General features: G+C 43.7%; 1 protein-coding gene across 12 annotated transcripts in view; it reads left to right on the forward strand.

Annotated features, from left to right (window-relative positions):
• The window catches only part of GRHL2 (grainyhead like transcription factor 2), a 160,669-nt gene that overhangs the window by 52,414 nt on the left and 94,071 nt on the right, over nt 1-14,184 (forward strand). For all 12 annotated transcript variants that reach the window (XM_089336414.1, XM_089336411.1, XM_070075373.2 and 9 more), the window contains 2 exons: nt 7,251-7,318; nt 10,928-11,321. In XM_089336414.1, coding sequence (XP_089192540.1) covers nt 7,251-7,318; nt 10,928-11,321 — 462 coding nt within the window. The remainder of the gene's footprint in view (nt 1-7,250; nt 7,319-10,927; nt 11,322-14,184) is intronic.

Raw genomic sequence — 14,184 nt, forward strand, 5'->3', positions numbered from 1 at the left:
AGCAAACAAGCCAGGGGAAGTCTCCCTTTCGCTGATCTTCATTCTCTGCTTACTATTTACTTCCTACTTCCTGTTCCTTCCGATGGCATCCACTCTCCAGGTTTTGTTTGGTTTAGGAAACAGAGTTTTCATATTTTTTAAAGCATTTCCTACCATTGCCAACTCTGGCTCTTCCTTTAGACTCTTTGTCACATTTTCTAAAAGTACTCCTTTTCCAACCTCTTCCCATTTTTCTCCCATTAAACTACCCAGAAGGGCTCCTTCTCGGGGAGGGGAATGAAAGCCAAGTAGGCCTTATCTAAGCTGTGAGTGACAGGTGTGAGGGAGGGTCAGGCCCATCCATGTTAAATGAGGCCATTACTAACTCAAAGCACTGCTTATTGTTAGTGATGCAGGACTCTGTGTGTTGTGTTGGTCCCCTTGCTGTTCCAGGCTGACTGCCAAGCCCTCATCAAGAGAGGCAGTGTTTGTGGCTTTGATAGCCCTCTCATGAAGGTGCAAACTCCCAGCAGGATTCCTGGTGGAGTGAGAAGGGCCTTAGCCTTGGGGCCGTGGGCTCCAGGTGGAAGGAGTAGTTGGCTGGATCCTCCACAGCCAGGGGAACACTGAAAGAAATCAGCTGGAAACCAAAGCCATTTCCTAGGCGGCTTTTCTTAATCTGTCTTGCTTTCTGCTTATGATTGTTTTGTATTTTTCATCTTCTCTCACGGTGAATCTCATTTGAAAAACACAAGAATAAATTCTAAATGTTTTGGAATGAAAAGCTTCAAAATTTATTGAGTAGCCCAAAAATCATCACATTAGTGTGCTCTGTGTACTTGGCCATTTATTGAGTGGTTAACTGTGTGTGTGAGGGTGTGGGTGTGGGTGTGGGTGTGTGCATGTGAGAGAGAGAGAGAGAGCTTTTCAGTGAAATTGAAAAGTAATTCTCCTTTATAATAAAAAAATTAAATCTGATAGTTTTATTAATTTTTATTAACAATTAACATATTATTAAAATGACCTGATTAAATAATATTGATCCTTATGATTTCTTTTTGTAACTTTTATAATGTTAAATGAATATGTCAGTTAATAGTTTTAAAAAAGCTTTAAAGAAATGCATTGATATCCCTAGGAAAAATATTGTTCTTTAAAAGCAAATTTTATTCTGTCATTATGAAATGAGTATAATTTTATGTTTATATTTCATGACAGTTTTTTTGGTATCTGAAAAACAGACGCATACTCCAAAACGGGAATAGTTAGTAATTGACAAAAGCAATGTATCTTATTTCCCATAGGTTCAGAGGCTAATTAAGTATTAGTAAATATGGATGATTACGTGTTAGTAGATGTGGTACATAGATTGCCTTTCCTCTTGCATAGGTACTAACACTTAGAGAAAAATCAAAACATTGGTTCCTGTAAATATTTTGAGATACAGTGTAGGGATTTTATTTAAAACTCAACTTGTAGCCAAGTCTATAACTTCCTGTGTTGAGTCCATATTTTCCATGTTTTTAAGACTACGTGGACTAGTAGAGTTATATAGTGACTTCTCTCTCATAGAAGCTTTGCTTTTTTTTTTTTTTTTTGCTTGAAGTAGCTTAGTGTCTGTGGAAAGAAGTAGTCATTTCCAAAAAACTCTCTCGAAGTGATCATTTTGAGACCTTTGTCAGTTTTCTGGTTGTTCATAGCTTGTCCATGCTGATGCTTTGGATGAAAATGAAGCAAAGAAAGCTCTTCTGTATATAAATGTTAGGAAGTTAAATTATTGTAACTGTTGATATTGCATTATCATTTAGAGTACATAGATTTTTTTTTAAGATTTTCTCTATTTGAGAAGCAGAGTTATAGACAGAGGGAGAGACAGAGAGAGAAGTCTTTCATCTGCTGGATCACTCCCCAAATGGCTATAACAGCCAGAGCTGAGCAGATTCAAAGCCAGGAGCCATGAGCTTCTTCTGGGTCTCCCACATGGGTGCAGAGGCCCAAGGATTTGGGCCATCTTCTGCTATCCCAGGCCTCAGCAGAGAGCTGGACTGGAAAAGGAGCAGCCAGGACTAGAACCTGCGCCCACATGAGATGCCAGCACTCAGGCCAGGCCATTAACCTGCTGTGCCACAGTGCTGGTCTCAAAGATTCATTTTTCAATTAACTTTGTACACAGAAGACAAAGTCTATACTAAGTAAAGATTTCAACAGTTTGCATATACACACACAGAGAGTAAGTTTTACAGTTAACTCTGAATACAACTCATTGAGGACAGAGGTCCTACATGGGGAGTTAGTGCACAGTGACTCCTGTTGTTAATTTAACAATTAACACTCTTATGTATGACGTCAGTGATGACCCAAGGCTCTTGACATGAGCTGCCTAGACTATGGAAGCCTTTTGAGTCCACATATTTAGACAAGGCCATAAGCAAACTGCAAGTTCTCTCCTCCCTTCAGAGAAAAGTAAATCCTTCTTTGATGACTACTTCTTTCCACTGGTGTCTCACCCACAGAGATCTTTCATGTAGAACATTTTTTGCCACAGTGTCTTGGCTTTCCATGCCTGAAAGGCTCTCACGGGCTTGTCAGCCAGACCAGGAAGCCTTAGGGTTGATTCTGAGGTCAGAGTGTTTACTTAAAGTGATTGTCATTCTGTGAGTCTGCTGTGTGGACTGCTTCCCACATTGGACATTCTCTCCTTTTTAATTATTTTATTATTACCAGGAACTTGATCCTATTGATATGGTCACTTTAACACTTAAGCTATCTATATGTTCATTATGGCACTTAATATGCTCACTTTAAGATGGCATTTTTACCTCCAAGCTTAATGGGATTTAGAAGTCCCATGAACAAGTTTTTAAACTGTACCCTTAGAAGTAAGTCCATTGGGGGCCGGCGCTGTGGCTCACTTGGTTAATCCTCTACCTCCATCCCATATGGGCGCTGGGTTCTAGTCCCGGTTGCTCCTCTTCCAGTCCAGCTCTCTGCTGTGGCCCGGGAGGGCAGTGGAGGATGGCCCAAGTGCTTGGGCCCTGCACCCCATGGGAGACCAGGAGGAAGCACCTGGCTCCTGGCTTCAGATCGGCATAGCTCCGGCTGCAGTGCCATTTGTGGGGTGAACCAACGGAAGGAAGACCTTGCTCTCTGTCTCTCTCTCTCTCATTGTCTAACTCTGTCAAATAAAAAAAGTAAGTCCATTGGACTGTATGCAGAACTATACAGCTTTACAGTTACAGACTTTCTCCTTTTCTCCTAGTGGAGATCCCCTCCAAACACTCTACCTCCAGATGGCATTAAGATGAATTTGAGGGTTTAAGTTTCCAACACATGAATTCAAATTGAAACCATAGCAACTTACTTTATCTTACTTTTCCCTTGAGAAAGTTTACTTCCTTGATTGGTTAAGATCTGTTCTTCTGACCTGGTGTTGCTGGAAACCGGTATGTGGGTTTGTCCATCTAGCTATCCAACTAATTAGCTATGACCTTCCAGCAATAGTGACAGATGTTCTGAGGATGAGTTGCCAGTGAGACCCAGTTCAGTACCTCAGAGAGGTCACACACTCATAGTGCAGGACAAACATGGTCATGTAAACTGAAACCATAGTGCGTGGAGGTGATGGGCTGTAAAAGCAGCAGTGAGTTGAGTGACAGCTTCACAAGGAATCCACAGACTTTCCTAAGAAAACATTGTCTACTCTCCCAGAGCAGGAGAAGGTCTGTCAGGTGGACAAATAAGGAAGAGAGCATTTCACGCTAAGAGAACAGCAGATGAGAACAAATGGGTATGAAAACCCAGACAGCACTCAGTAGAACCTCGGTGATCAGAACCGCTGAACTTGGGGAGGGTGAGTGAGGGAATGAGGAGTTGGGACTGGTCAGAAAAGCAAAAGATCCCTCTTGAATTCTTGCCAGGAAGATGGAGTTCAGGGTTAGATGGGACATTTTTTTTTTTTTTTTTGGTAGCATGAATGAACAAATGACCTGATAAATATTCACAAGCTGTTGGGGTGGGGGGGGACTTCTCTACTTTTCTTTTTTCCAGTCTTGCTGAAGTATAGCTTTCAAATGGGAATTGTAGCTATTTAAGCTATACAGCTTGATGTTTTGATATATCAGCTTTTCTTTTTGAATTTAAAAAAGATTTATTTATTTGAAAGAGTTACAGAGTGTCAGAGGCAGAGAGAGAAAGAGCGAGGTCTTCCATCTGCTGGTTTACTCCCCAGATGATCATAACAACTGATCCAAAAGCTGATCCAAAGCTAAGAACTAGGAGCTTCTTCCAAGTCTCCCACGTGGGTGCCGGGGCCCAAGGACTTGGGCCATCTTCTACTGCTTTCCAGGCCATAGCAGGGGGCTGGATCAGAAGTGGAGCAGCTGGGATTCAAACCAGCACCTGTATGGGATGCCGGCACTGCAGGCGGTAGCTTTACCCACTACGCCACAGCCCGGCTTTTCACTTGAAGTTTCTATATACACTTTATAGAAAATGCAAGAACCTTAAAGAAAATGAAATGTCTGTAATCCTTTTATCAGAATCATTTCCTCCAATACCAAAGGATTTTGAAGCTAGGCTTTATAAATCGGAGAAATTATCAACACACATTACACAGCAATGATGGGGGAGGGGCAGGGGCAGAGAATCCAGTGGGAGGTCACTGCAAGAGTCCACAGAAAATCCATGAAGACCTGAAATAGGAGCATGATGGCGCGGAGTCCCTGGATTAGCCCTTGTGTGAATTCTTCCTAAACTAGCCACCAAAACAAGCACTACATAGAGACAACACAGTATATTCTAGAGATCATTCAGTGTTTCTTTGAATAAAAGCTGGCAACTGTGTGTGTGTGTGTGTGTGTGTGTGTGTATGGGTGGAGCTCATATCTGGGAGCAAGTTGTTGAAGATGATTCCTGGGTTAATCCAGGTAAGGGATAAGGAGAAAGGCTTTGGGGGAGGCAGGTAATTGTGTGTTGAGTTCGTTGTGCTTGTACATTGTCCAATCAGGAATGTCTGGGTCTAGGACTCAAGAGAAGGGGTCTAGTTACAGGTCTCAGTTTCTTTAAAGTGTACAAAATCAAAGGCCAACGTGGTGTAGAGAGGCCCAGGTTGGAGCCATCCCAAAGGTGGGCGGTGCCTCCACTGTGCTCTGCTCAGCTTGTCGTGAGCTCGGCTGTCTGCTCAGGGCGTGTATCAGTGACCCCTGGCAATGATGACTTCACTTCCATGGGTCTCTGGGAGTTGCTAGCATATTTTAGTATTTGGAAACCTTATGTCTTTGGTTTTACTTGTCATAGACCATTTCTCAGCTTCCCTGTTAAACAGAAACTCTGCACCCACTAACCAATCACTCCTCATCCTTTTGTCCCCCACCCCTGGGGATTTCTATTCTACCTGCTATCTCTTTGCATTTGGCCACTCTGTAAATGAAATCATACAGTACTTGCCCTTTGGTGTCCGGCTTACTCTAGTGAACCAAATGTCTTCAAGGTTCACCTGCCTCGTGTCAGAATTTCATTCCTTTGTAGTGCTGAGGAACATTCCATTGTACCAATAGAAGACATCATGCGTATCCATTCTTCAGTGATGGGCGCTTGGGTGGTCTCCTTCTGGACTCTGACGGAGAGAGCTGCAATGAACATTGGTGCTCTGGGTGTTGATGTTTTCTGTTCATCGGTCATCTTCCATCTTCACTATGTGATAGGAACTATGTTTTGTGGTTTTTTTTTTTTTTTTAAAGATTTATTTACTCATTTGAAAGTCAGAGTTAGAGAGGTCTTCCATCACTCCCCAGATGGCCACAATGTTCAGATCCATGCCAATCTGAAGCCAGGAGCCAGGAGTTTCCTCCGGGTCTCCCACATGGGTGCAGAGGCTCAAGGACTTGGGCCATCTTCTACCGCTTTCCCAGGCCATAGCAGAGAGCTGGTTCGCAAGTAGAGCAGCCAGGTCTCAAACCAGAGCCCATGTGGGATGCCAGCGCTTCAGCCCAGGGCGTTAACCCCATTGTGCCCGGCGCCAGTCCCAGGAACTATGTTTTATTCATCCCATTACAATCTGGCACTTAGCAATACCTGAAAATTGACATAAGAAATGAAGGATTTACAGTTGATTTACTTAGAAGTACTTATAAAATACTAAGCACCTTAAGAGCTTAAAAAATTAACTCATTCAATGTTACCAAACTACCCTGTGAGGTATACAACGATCATTTCCACTTGAATAAATGAAGACAGTGGGACAACGGTTAAGCAGTGGTAGAGCCAAGATTCAAACTCCGGCAACCAGGTTGTAGATCTCAACTCTTAGCCAGCCACCCTGCTCTGGGCTTGCATACATATTGCGGTGAGTGCAAACTATAAGAATTATCAGGGAAGACCTATAGAGGAATGCTTCTTGTAAATGGGCTTTCATCCCCAAATAACGTAGCTGTATTTGGGATGCAAAGGAGTTTGGATAGAAGGAAGATCTGGAAATATAGCAAAATAGCAGAAACAAGCAAAACATCCACCAACCAAATCCAGGGTTCCTTGTGTGGAAACCATGGCAGAGTGAAGAACCCCCATGGTGCAGCAGGTGATGAGATGATGGTCAGCAACACAGCACACAGCAGGTGGAGGTACCTTCCCCAAAGTAGCACTTCTTCAGTAATATTTCAGAAACTATGCTGGCATCATGATTGTGATGATAATAATAAAACTGCATTAGGAAGAAATCACAGAAGCAAGTGCATGAGCTACCTAAAGAGCTGGTCCAAGCATTGGCCACTACATTAGCTTTGTTCTTCCCATTGACTATCAAACAGTGCAGTGCCCTGTGTGATTTCTGCGCTACCCCACATCAGCACCTGCAGCTGCTCATCCATGAGAAGACGCAGTTCCTGTTCTGTAACGTGATGCTTGTTGTAACCTCCATGATGCTTCCCCCTTGCTCGAGGGGGCACCACGTCCAGGTTGACGCCATACACATTGCTTCTCGCCCTTCATCCACTCACAAGCGAGGAGGACACTTAAAGTGCTCAGGGCCAGGGTGCCTTGCTGAGGCCAGGGCTGAGCAGCTGAATGCTGTTTGCTGTGGCCCTGTGCTCGCCAGCACCCCTCGGTCTCTGGCTCCACCATTATAGCCGCGCAGGCATCTCTCAGTGACAGCCCACTTGCCACCTCTTCCAGATGAGCGTTGCATTTGAGTTTCTCTGGTTAGGCTGACGTCTAGCTCTGCCCAGGATCATGGTTGCCTATGTGTGAGTCTGACTGATGGTTGGTGGTCTTTCCAGGTTCCTCGAGACAAGAGGCTGCTGTCTGTGAGCAAAGCAGCTGACAGTCAAGAAGATCAGGAGAAAAGGTACGGTGCGGGCAGTAACTGCCGGGGGAAGTCCGCGCACAGTCCCAGCCACGATTTCACGCCAGTGGTGCTGCAGCGAGTGGCACTGCAGGGTCCTTATCTTGGGCTAGGATGATTCAGACAAAACAAGGACCGTCCTAAATTTATCACCAAATAAGTCTCTTGCCCTGCCTGGGAGGGGGAGAAGTCACAGGGGGTTCTGGTTGGAAGCTCTTTCACAGGGAACTAGGAAGCCAGGAGAGAGAAAACCCCTGCTTGCACAGGTGGCAAAACCTTACCTGGCCTTACTTGGAGCTCTTGAAACACTATGATCTTGTTCTCTGACGAGCAGCAGGGGCTGCTCCACTGGTCAGCAGGCCTGGGCTGTGCAGCTGGTCACTCCTGGCAGGAGGTTAAGGCTGTAGGCACCTCACTTGCTGTTCCACTCGGGCCTTCTGAAGCTCCACACTGCCCTGAGGTCCAGGGACCTTGTCAGCAGGGTGATGAGAGGGAGCAGGAGGCTAACACTCTTCAGTTCCTGGATTTTTCCTTGATCTAGCCCGTTTGGTGGAGGTGAGCTTGTGCTGCCTGCTAAGCCCTATGGCAGTAATCCCAGTGAGTCTGAGCTGTTTGCTCTGTCTGCATTGCACATAACAAGGGAGGCCCCTTTCTGTTAAAGCACCTTTCAGAACTGCATTACAAAGTGACTATGACAATACTCACTGTATTTTGATGATTTTTTTGAGGATTTCCACAGAGCACCTTTTAAAAAAACTGGCAATGAGGTATAGACTAACCCACCTTGTGTAGACAAATTACAATTAGGTAGACATCTCACTGTAATTTGGAAAGATATCATTTGGATCAGTCATGTATTGAGGAAGTAAGGTGCCAGGTGCTTAACATGATATCATTACAACTTTTGTCCCAAAAATTGCTACTTGGAGAAATAACATCTCAATGACATGTGATCCAAATTTTCACAAAGTGTATTTGACACATCTTTCTCAGCATTATACTTTTTCTTTAAAAAAAAGTTTCTAAAATTTTTTTTTTATTTGAAAGTGGGTAGGTGAGCAGGAGAGAGAGAGATCTTCCATCCTCTGGTTCATTCTGCAAATGTCCACAAGAGCCAGGGCTGGGCCAGCTGAAGCCAGGAGCCCACAAGTCAAGCTGGGTCTCCCACGTGGGTGGAAAGCACCCAAGTATTTGAGCCATCACCTGCTACTTCCCAGGGTGCACATTAGCAGAAAGCTGGAATGAGAAGTGGGAACCCAGTTACTTAACTGCTGTGCCAGACACTCACCCCATGTATTTTTTTCTTCCATTTTTCTCACACTCGTTTTCATTGTAAAGTCTGTTGCAGTGTCTGGGAACAATTGCTACCTGGTTCTAGTTCTAATTATCCAGTGTCCTGAAGTTCTCTGGAAATCTCTTCCTTTCCCAGAGGCATAGTATGCAAGTTAGGGTGGTGCTGAAGTTCTTATTTCCTGGGAATAAAAATGTGATGAGATTTATACAACCATATAGCTTATTTGTTTATCAGGACACCAAAACATTTTTGACTTAGGTTCTTTGTTCAGAATTCATGTTTTTAAAAATTTCTTATTTTTCCAAGAGGCAGAGAGGGAGAGAGAGAGAGCTCTCATCCACTCGCTTAATCACCAAGTATCTGCAACAACAGGGACGGGGCCAGATCAGCTCCTAGAACCAGGAACTCAATCCAGGTCTTCCATGCAAGTGTCAGGAACCCAATTACTTGAGTTATCCCTGCTGGCTCCTGGGAAGTAGAGCTTAGGAGCTAACGCCAGACGCTAGACCCAGGTATTCCAATGAGGGACATGGGTGTCTCACCCCATGTCCCAACCGCTAGGACCAACATCTAGAATTCATGTTTTGTGTGAATTAAAGAATGAAGAAGTTTGGTTAAGTTTGAGTGGTTTGGCAAAGCCACCAGGATTATGTGTGTACAAAGCCCAGAGTGGATTGCTTTGGTAGTAAATCGGTGCAGCCCAAGGCATCTACTCCTAGCCTGTAAGATGGTATCTACAGGTACTCAGAGCCATTCCTCTACAAAGGGTCCCCTATGTTCCTGATCTTTGCATCACCCAGGGTGGTCCTATTCTTAAGGCTGTATTTTTGTTTGTTATTTAGTATGGCTTTTGTCAGAGACTCCTTTTTCTGAGGGTTGTCTGATAACATCCTATGCAATGTTCTAAGCAACAGCCTCTAGGAAATGCTGATCTAAATGGGTGGTTGGAGCTTTGCCATTTTTCAGCTAACTGGATTCAAATTAAATACATTTTCTGAATTTTTAGCATGCATCCAGATCACTCTATGGATTTGGCCATGAAGATAGGTTATTATTTAAAACCAGAACGCTTGTAAATTTGTGATAGTATTTCTTGGAGGGTTATCTCCTATAACTGTATTTCCAGATCTGTGTCCAACTCAGAGATGTTCAGATATTTTTCCATTGGCTTTGTTCACGTGGAACCATTCTTTCAAGTTTCACTTTGAAATTTTATCTGAAAAAAACTAGGGACATGTACACTGTGGTGCAATGGCTTAGCCACCGCATGAGGCAGCCACATCCCATTTCAGAATGCCTGGTTCAAGTCCCATCTGCTCTACACTTCCGATCCAGCTCCATCCTGACGCACCTGGGTGCAGCAGGTGATGGCCTAGGTGTCTGGTTTCCTGCCGCCCATGCACTTCCTGACTCCTGGCTCCAGCCTAGCCAACCCAACTGTTGCAGGCATTTGGGGAGTAAACCAGTAAGTGGACGCTCTCCCTGTCTCTGTCTCTCCCTCTCTGTCTCTCATTTTTTTAATGGCATTTTAATGCTTTTTCTTTTGAAAGTTTCAAAACACACAGAGAAATACATAGGACAGTATGCTGAACCCCTAAATATCCATCCCATCCCCCAGATAAGCATTGATCAATTTTTCTTATATCTGCTTGATATCTTTTCCCTCATTCCTTTTTTTATTGCCAAGTATTTAAAATACGTTACTGATATCACATCATTTTATGGCTAATTACCTAAGATTTGCATCTCTAGAAAAACAACATTTTATTGTATAAGCTTGAAATCATTACCACATGTTGCTGAATTAACGATATTTTCTTAGTATCACTTAATTCTCAGTCCATATTCAGTTGCCTCAAACATCTCATGAATGAGCATCCAAACAGTCCGTTCCTCCCATTCTAAATCCCTTTTAATCTACCAACTTCCCACCCTTTCTCTTTTTTTATCCCCCCCCCCAAGTCTGATTTGTTGAGGAGGTTAGGTCAGTAATCTGAGCCACATTCTGGTTTGTCTGATTGCCTCTTTTGGATGTTTTTCAGTCATTCTTCTGTGTTTCATGAGCTCCTGTGTTTCCTGAGGGATGAAACTTAGGTCTAAGGGAGATGTTTTTATGCACAGTGGGGAACGCAGGAGTAGTTGTCTGACTTCTAGTGATGCAAAGAGCCATTGCGTTCCCTTGGGAAGTTCACTAGCCTTTCCCCCATGGCATCAGCATCCACTCTCACTGCCTGCATTGGTTATCTTACTAGGAATCGCCCAGCGGCAATTTTGCTAATTCTGCCATGTTGCCCCGGGGGGTGGGTTTGAACCCACAGAAACTGTCTTGGCACCAGTGAAGCCCAGAGCAATTTGACTGGAGGAGAGAACCGAGTGCAGGTCCTAAAGACTGTGCCAGTGAATCTTTGCCTAAACCAAGACCACCTGGAGAATTCCAAGCGGGACCAGTACAGCGGCAGCATCCCCGAGAGCCCCGCCGTCATCCCCGTGTCCGGCATCGCCGTGGTGAAGGCAGAAGATTTCACGCCGGTGTTCATGACCCCACCAGTGCACTACCCGCGGGGAGACGGCGAGGAGCAGCGCGTGGTCATCTTTGAACAGACTCAGTACGATGTGCCCGCCATAGCCGCACACAGCACCTACCTCAAGGAGGACCAGCGCAGCACCCCGGACAGCACCTACAGTGAGAGCTTCAAGGATGGGGCCACGGAGGTGAGTCCTCACTCCCGTGCTTCGGGAACCCAGCTCCACAGCCCCGGTTCAGGGTTTTTTCTCTTTGCAAGTGTATTACGTGCATGAAACTGTGAGTGTAGGATTTTTTTTGAAGTATTTCTCTGTGTGTTGTTGTATTCTTTCATTCCATGTGTCTGTGTATGGGGAATATTTTGATCTTTCTTGATTCATATGTGACAAATTGTTTTAGTTTTAATCTTAGAATGAAATATTCATGAGAAATTAGGAAATGTTGCCATGGGAACGTCTGGCTTGGTGAAGTCTTTACCTTGTCCTTGTCCTCCTCTGCTTTGTAACTTTCCAAATGGTGGGTAGCCAGAGATGCTGCCTGTCTGTTCTTTGTCAAAACGATACAACTCTTGAAAACTTTGCATGATTGATTAATCAGGAAGGAGCGTGTGTGTATGTGCACCCGTGCACTTTGTACCTTCCAAAGAGAGACAATATACTCCTCCCAGGGGCCCATAAACCTTGCAGAGATGAAAATCTTGGCTTGATTGCTTGTTTTCAACTCACAAGTTCCATATGCATGCCTTGATAATTTTGGTAACTTTATACAATTGTGTCACCAATGTCAGCATTAACATATAGAAATTTCCCTCACCTTAAAGTGTCCTTGAAACCTCTTGCATCTGAAGCCCTCTCCTCTTACACTTTGTGAGCACCACTTTGCCTTCTGTCACTGTGGTTTTGCCTTTTCTGAAATTTCACATAAATGGCGTATATGCTGTCTTCTGTCTTCCTTCACTTAGCATGCCTTTGAGAGTCATTTATATTGTTGGTTGCATTAATAATTGACTGAAATTGCTGAATAGCAGTCCATTTTAAGTGTATATCACTATTTGCTTAGCTTTTCACCAGTTGGTGGCATTTGATTGCTTCCAGTTTGGGGCTATTCTGAATAACCCTCTGGGAACATTCATGTATGCGTCCTAATGTGGACATAGGCAGTCATTTCTCTTGGGTAAATATCTGGGTCTGGAGTTGCTGGGCCATGTGGTAAATGGATGTTTAACTTTATAAAGTACTGTCATAAAGTGTTTCAAAGTGGCTATTTCATTTCCATTCCCATATCAATGGATGAGGATTCCTGTCTCCATACCCTTGCTGAAACTACTGTTTGGTTCTTTTACTTTTCTTTTAGTGGATATGTGGTGGTGTTTGATTCTGGTTTGAGTTTGCCTGTTTCTGATGTCTAGTGATGTTGAATATTGTTTTGTTCATTTATTTGGCCCCTTCTACAATTTCTTTATGAAGAGTCTGTTCAACTTTTTACCATTTTTCTAAAGATTGATTGATTGATTTGAGAGGTAGAGTGACAGGGAGAGGGACAGAAAGGGAGATCTGTTTGCTGGTTCACTCCTCAAATGGCTGCAACAGCTGAGGCAGGGCCAGGCTAAAGCCAGGAGTCTGGAACTCCATCCTGGTCCTCCCACTTGGGTAGCAGGGACCCAGGTATTTGGGCTTTTATCTGCTGCCTGCCAGGCTCATTAGCAAGAAGCTGGATTGGAAGTGTGGAGCAGCCAGACTCGATATGGGATGTGGATGTCCCAAGTGGTAGTTTAACCTGTTGTGCCACAATGCCCACTCTTTCCCAGTTTTCAAACCCAATTATTTATATTTCTTGGACTAAGTTGTAAGAATTCTTTAAGTAAATGTGAAAACAAGCTCATTATCCGGTATATGTTTTGGAGTGTGGTAGCTTTTTTTGTGTTCTTAATTATATCTTTCAAAGGACAACAGCATTTAATCTGTTGAAGTCCCCTTTATCAATTTAGCCTTTATAGCTTATGCTTTTGGGTGCTGGTAAAGAAGTCTTTCCCTGACCCAATGTTACATTGATGTTCTCTTGTTTGTTCTAGGCATTTAATAGTTTTACATATTTCATGTAGATTTCTGATCTACTTTGAGAGAATTTTTGCATGTAGTGTTAGGTAAGCATTGAGGTGCTGTTTTCCTCTACTGATATCCAATTGTCTCAGCACCATTTGTTGAAAGGATGGTCTTGTGTTCATTGAGTTGCCTTAGGATCTTTGTGGAACATCTATTGATGGTGTTACTGTGGGTCGCTTCTCTCACTTTTGACCCGGAAGATTGGTCTTTGCAATACTCTGTTTCCATTGCTTAAGACGGTGATTCAGCCAGTGTTTGCCTAAAGCCTGAGTATTCTTTGTCTCGCCGATAGGCATGTCTTGTCTTTTAGGTGGGGAGAAGAGGCCCGACAGGTGAGTGAGCAGGTACTCATTCTTGTCAGTATTGGTGGGAGGTAGGGCACACAAGTGACATTGGTAACCCTGCCGCTCCTGGCACCTGTCATTTCTAAGTACCTGCTGTGTTCTCTGAGAACAGTGACCACAGCCAGACACAAGAAATTCTTACTTTCAAGAGGATTTCCAATTTCTCAAGTCTTGGTAGCTTTATCATCATTTTCAATGTCCTTCCTTATAATAAAAATGTCTTGTAATTAGTGCCCTTAGCTTCCTGTGTTGTATGGCTTAAAATAGTTAACAAACTTTTAAAAAATGGAGTAGGAGCCACGTGGAGTCTTTGGTATTGTCAAGCAGTTTTACCCTCAAGTAGTCCCAGGTGTTTTTATTGAAAAATCAAGTAACTGAAACTATCCCTGGGTAGTCCCAGGTGAGGTGCAGATTTTTCATCAAAAGATTGCCTCTGATGGCTTCTCATACACTGTGGAAACGTGCTGTCAGATACAGAAGTGTGCATGGATGTGTTCCAATGGCAATGGAACAAGCACGCTATTTGGGGGTTGTATTTGTGTTGTAGATAAAGAGCCTTATGAAAGGAAGCTATTGTATTTGGGGCTTTATTTTGAAGTAGATGA

The sequence above is a fragment of the Oryctolagus cuniculus genome, chromosome 6 (genome assembly GCF_051225735.1).
Source record: "Oryctolagus cuniculus isolate XC-2025 breed Fujian yellow rabbit chromosome 6, ASM5122573v1, whole genome shotgun sequence".
Lineage (NCBI taxonomy): Eukaryota > Metazoa > Chordata > Mammalia > Lagomorpha > Leporidae > Oryctolagus > Oryctolagus cuniculus.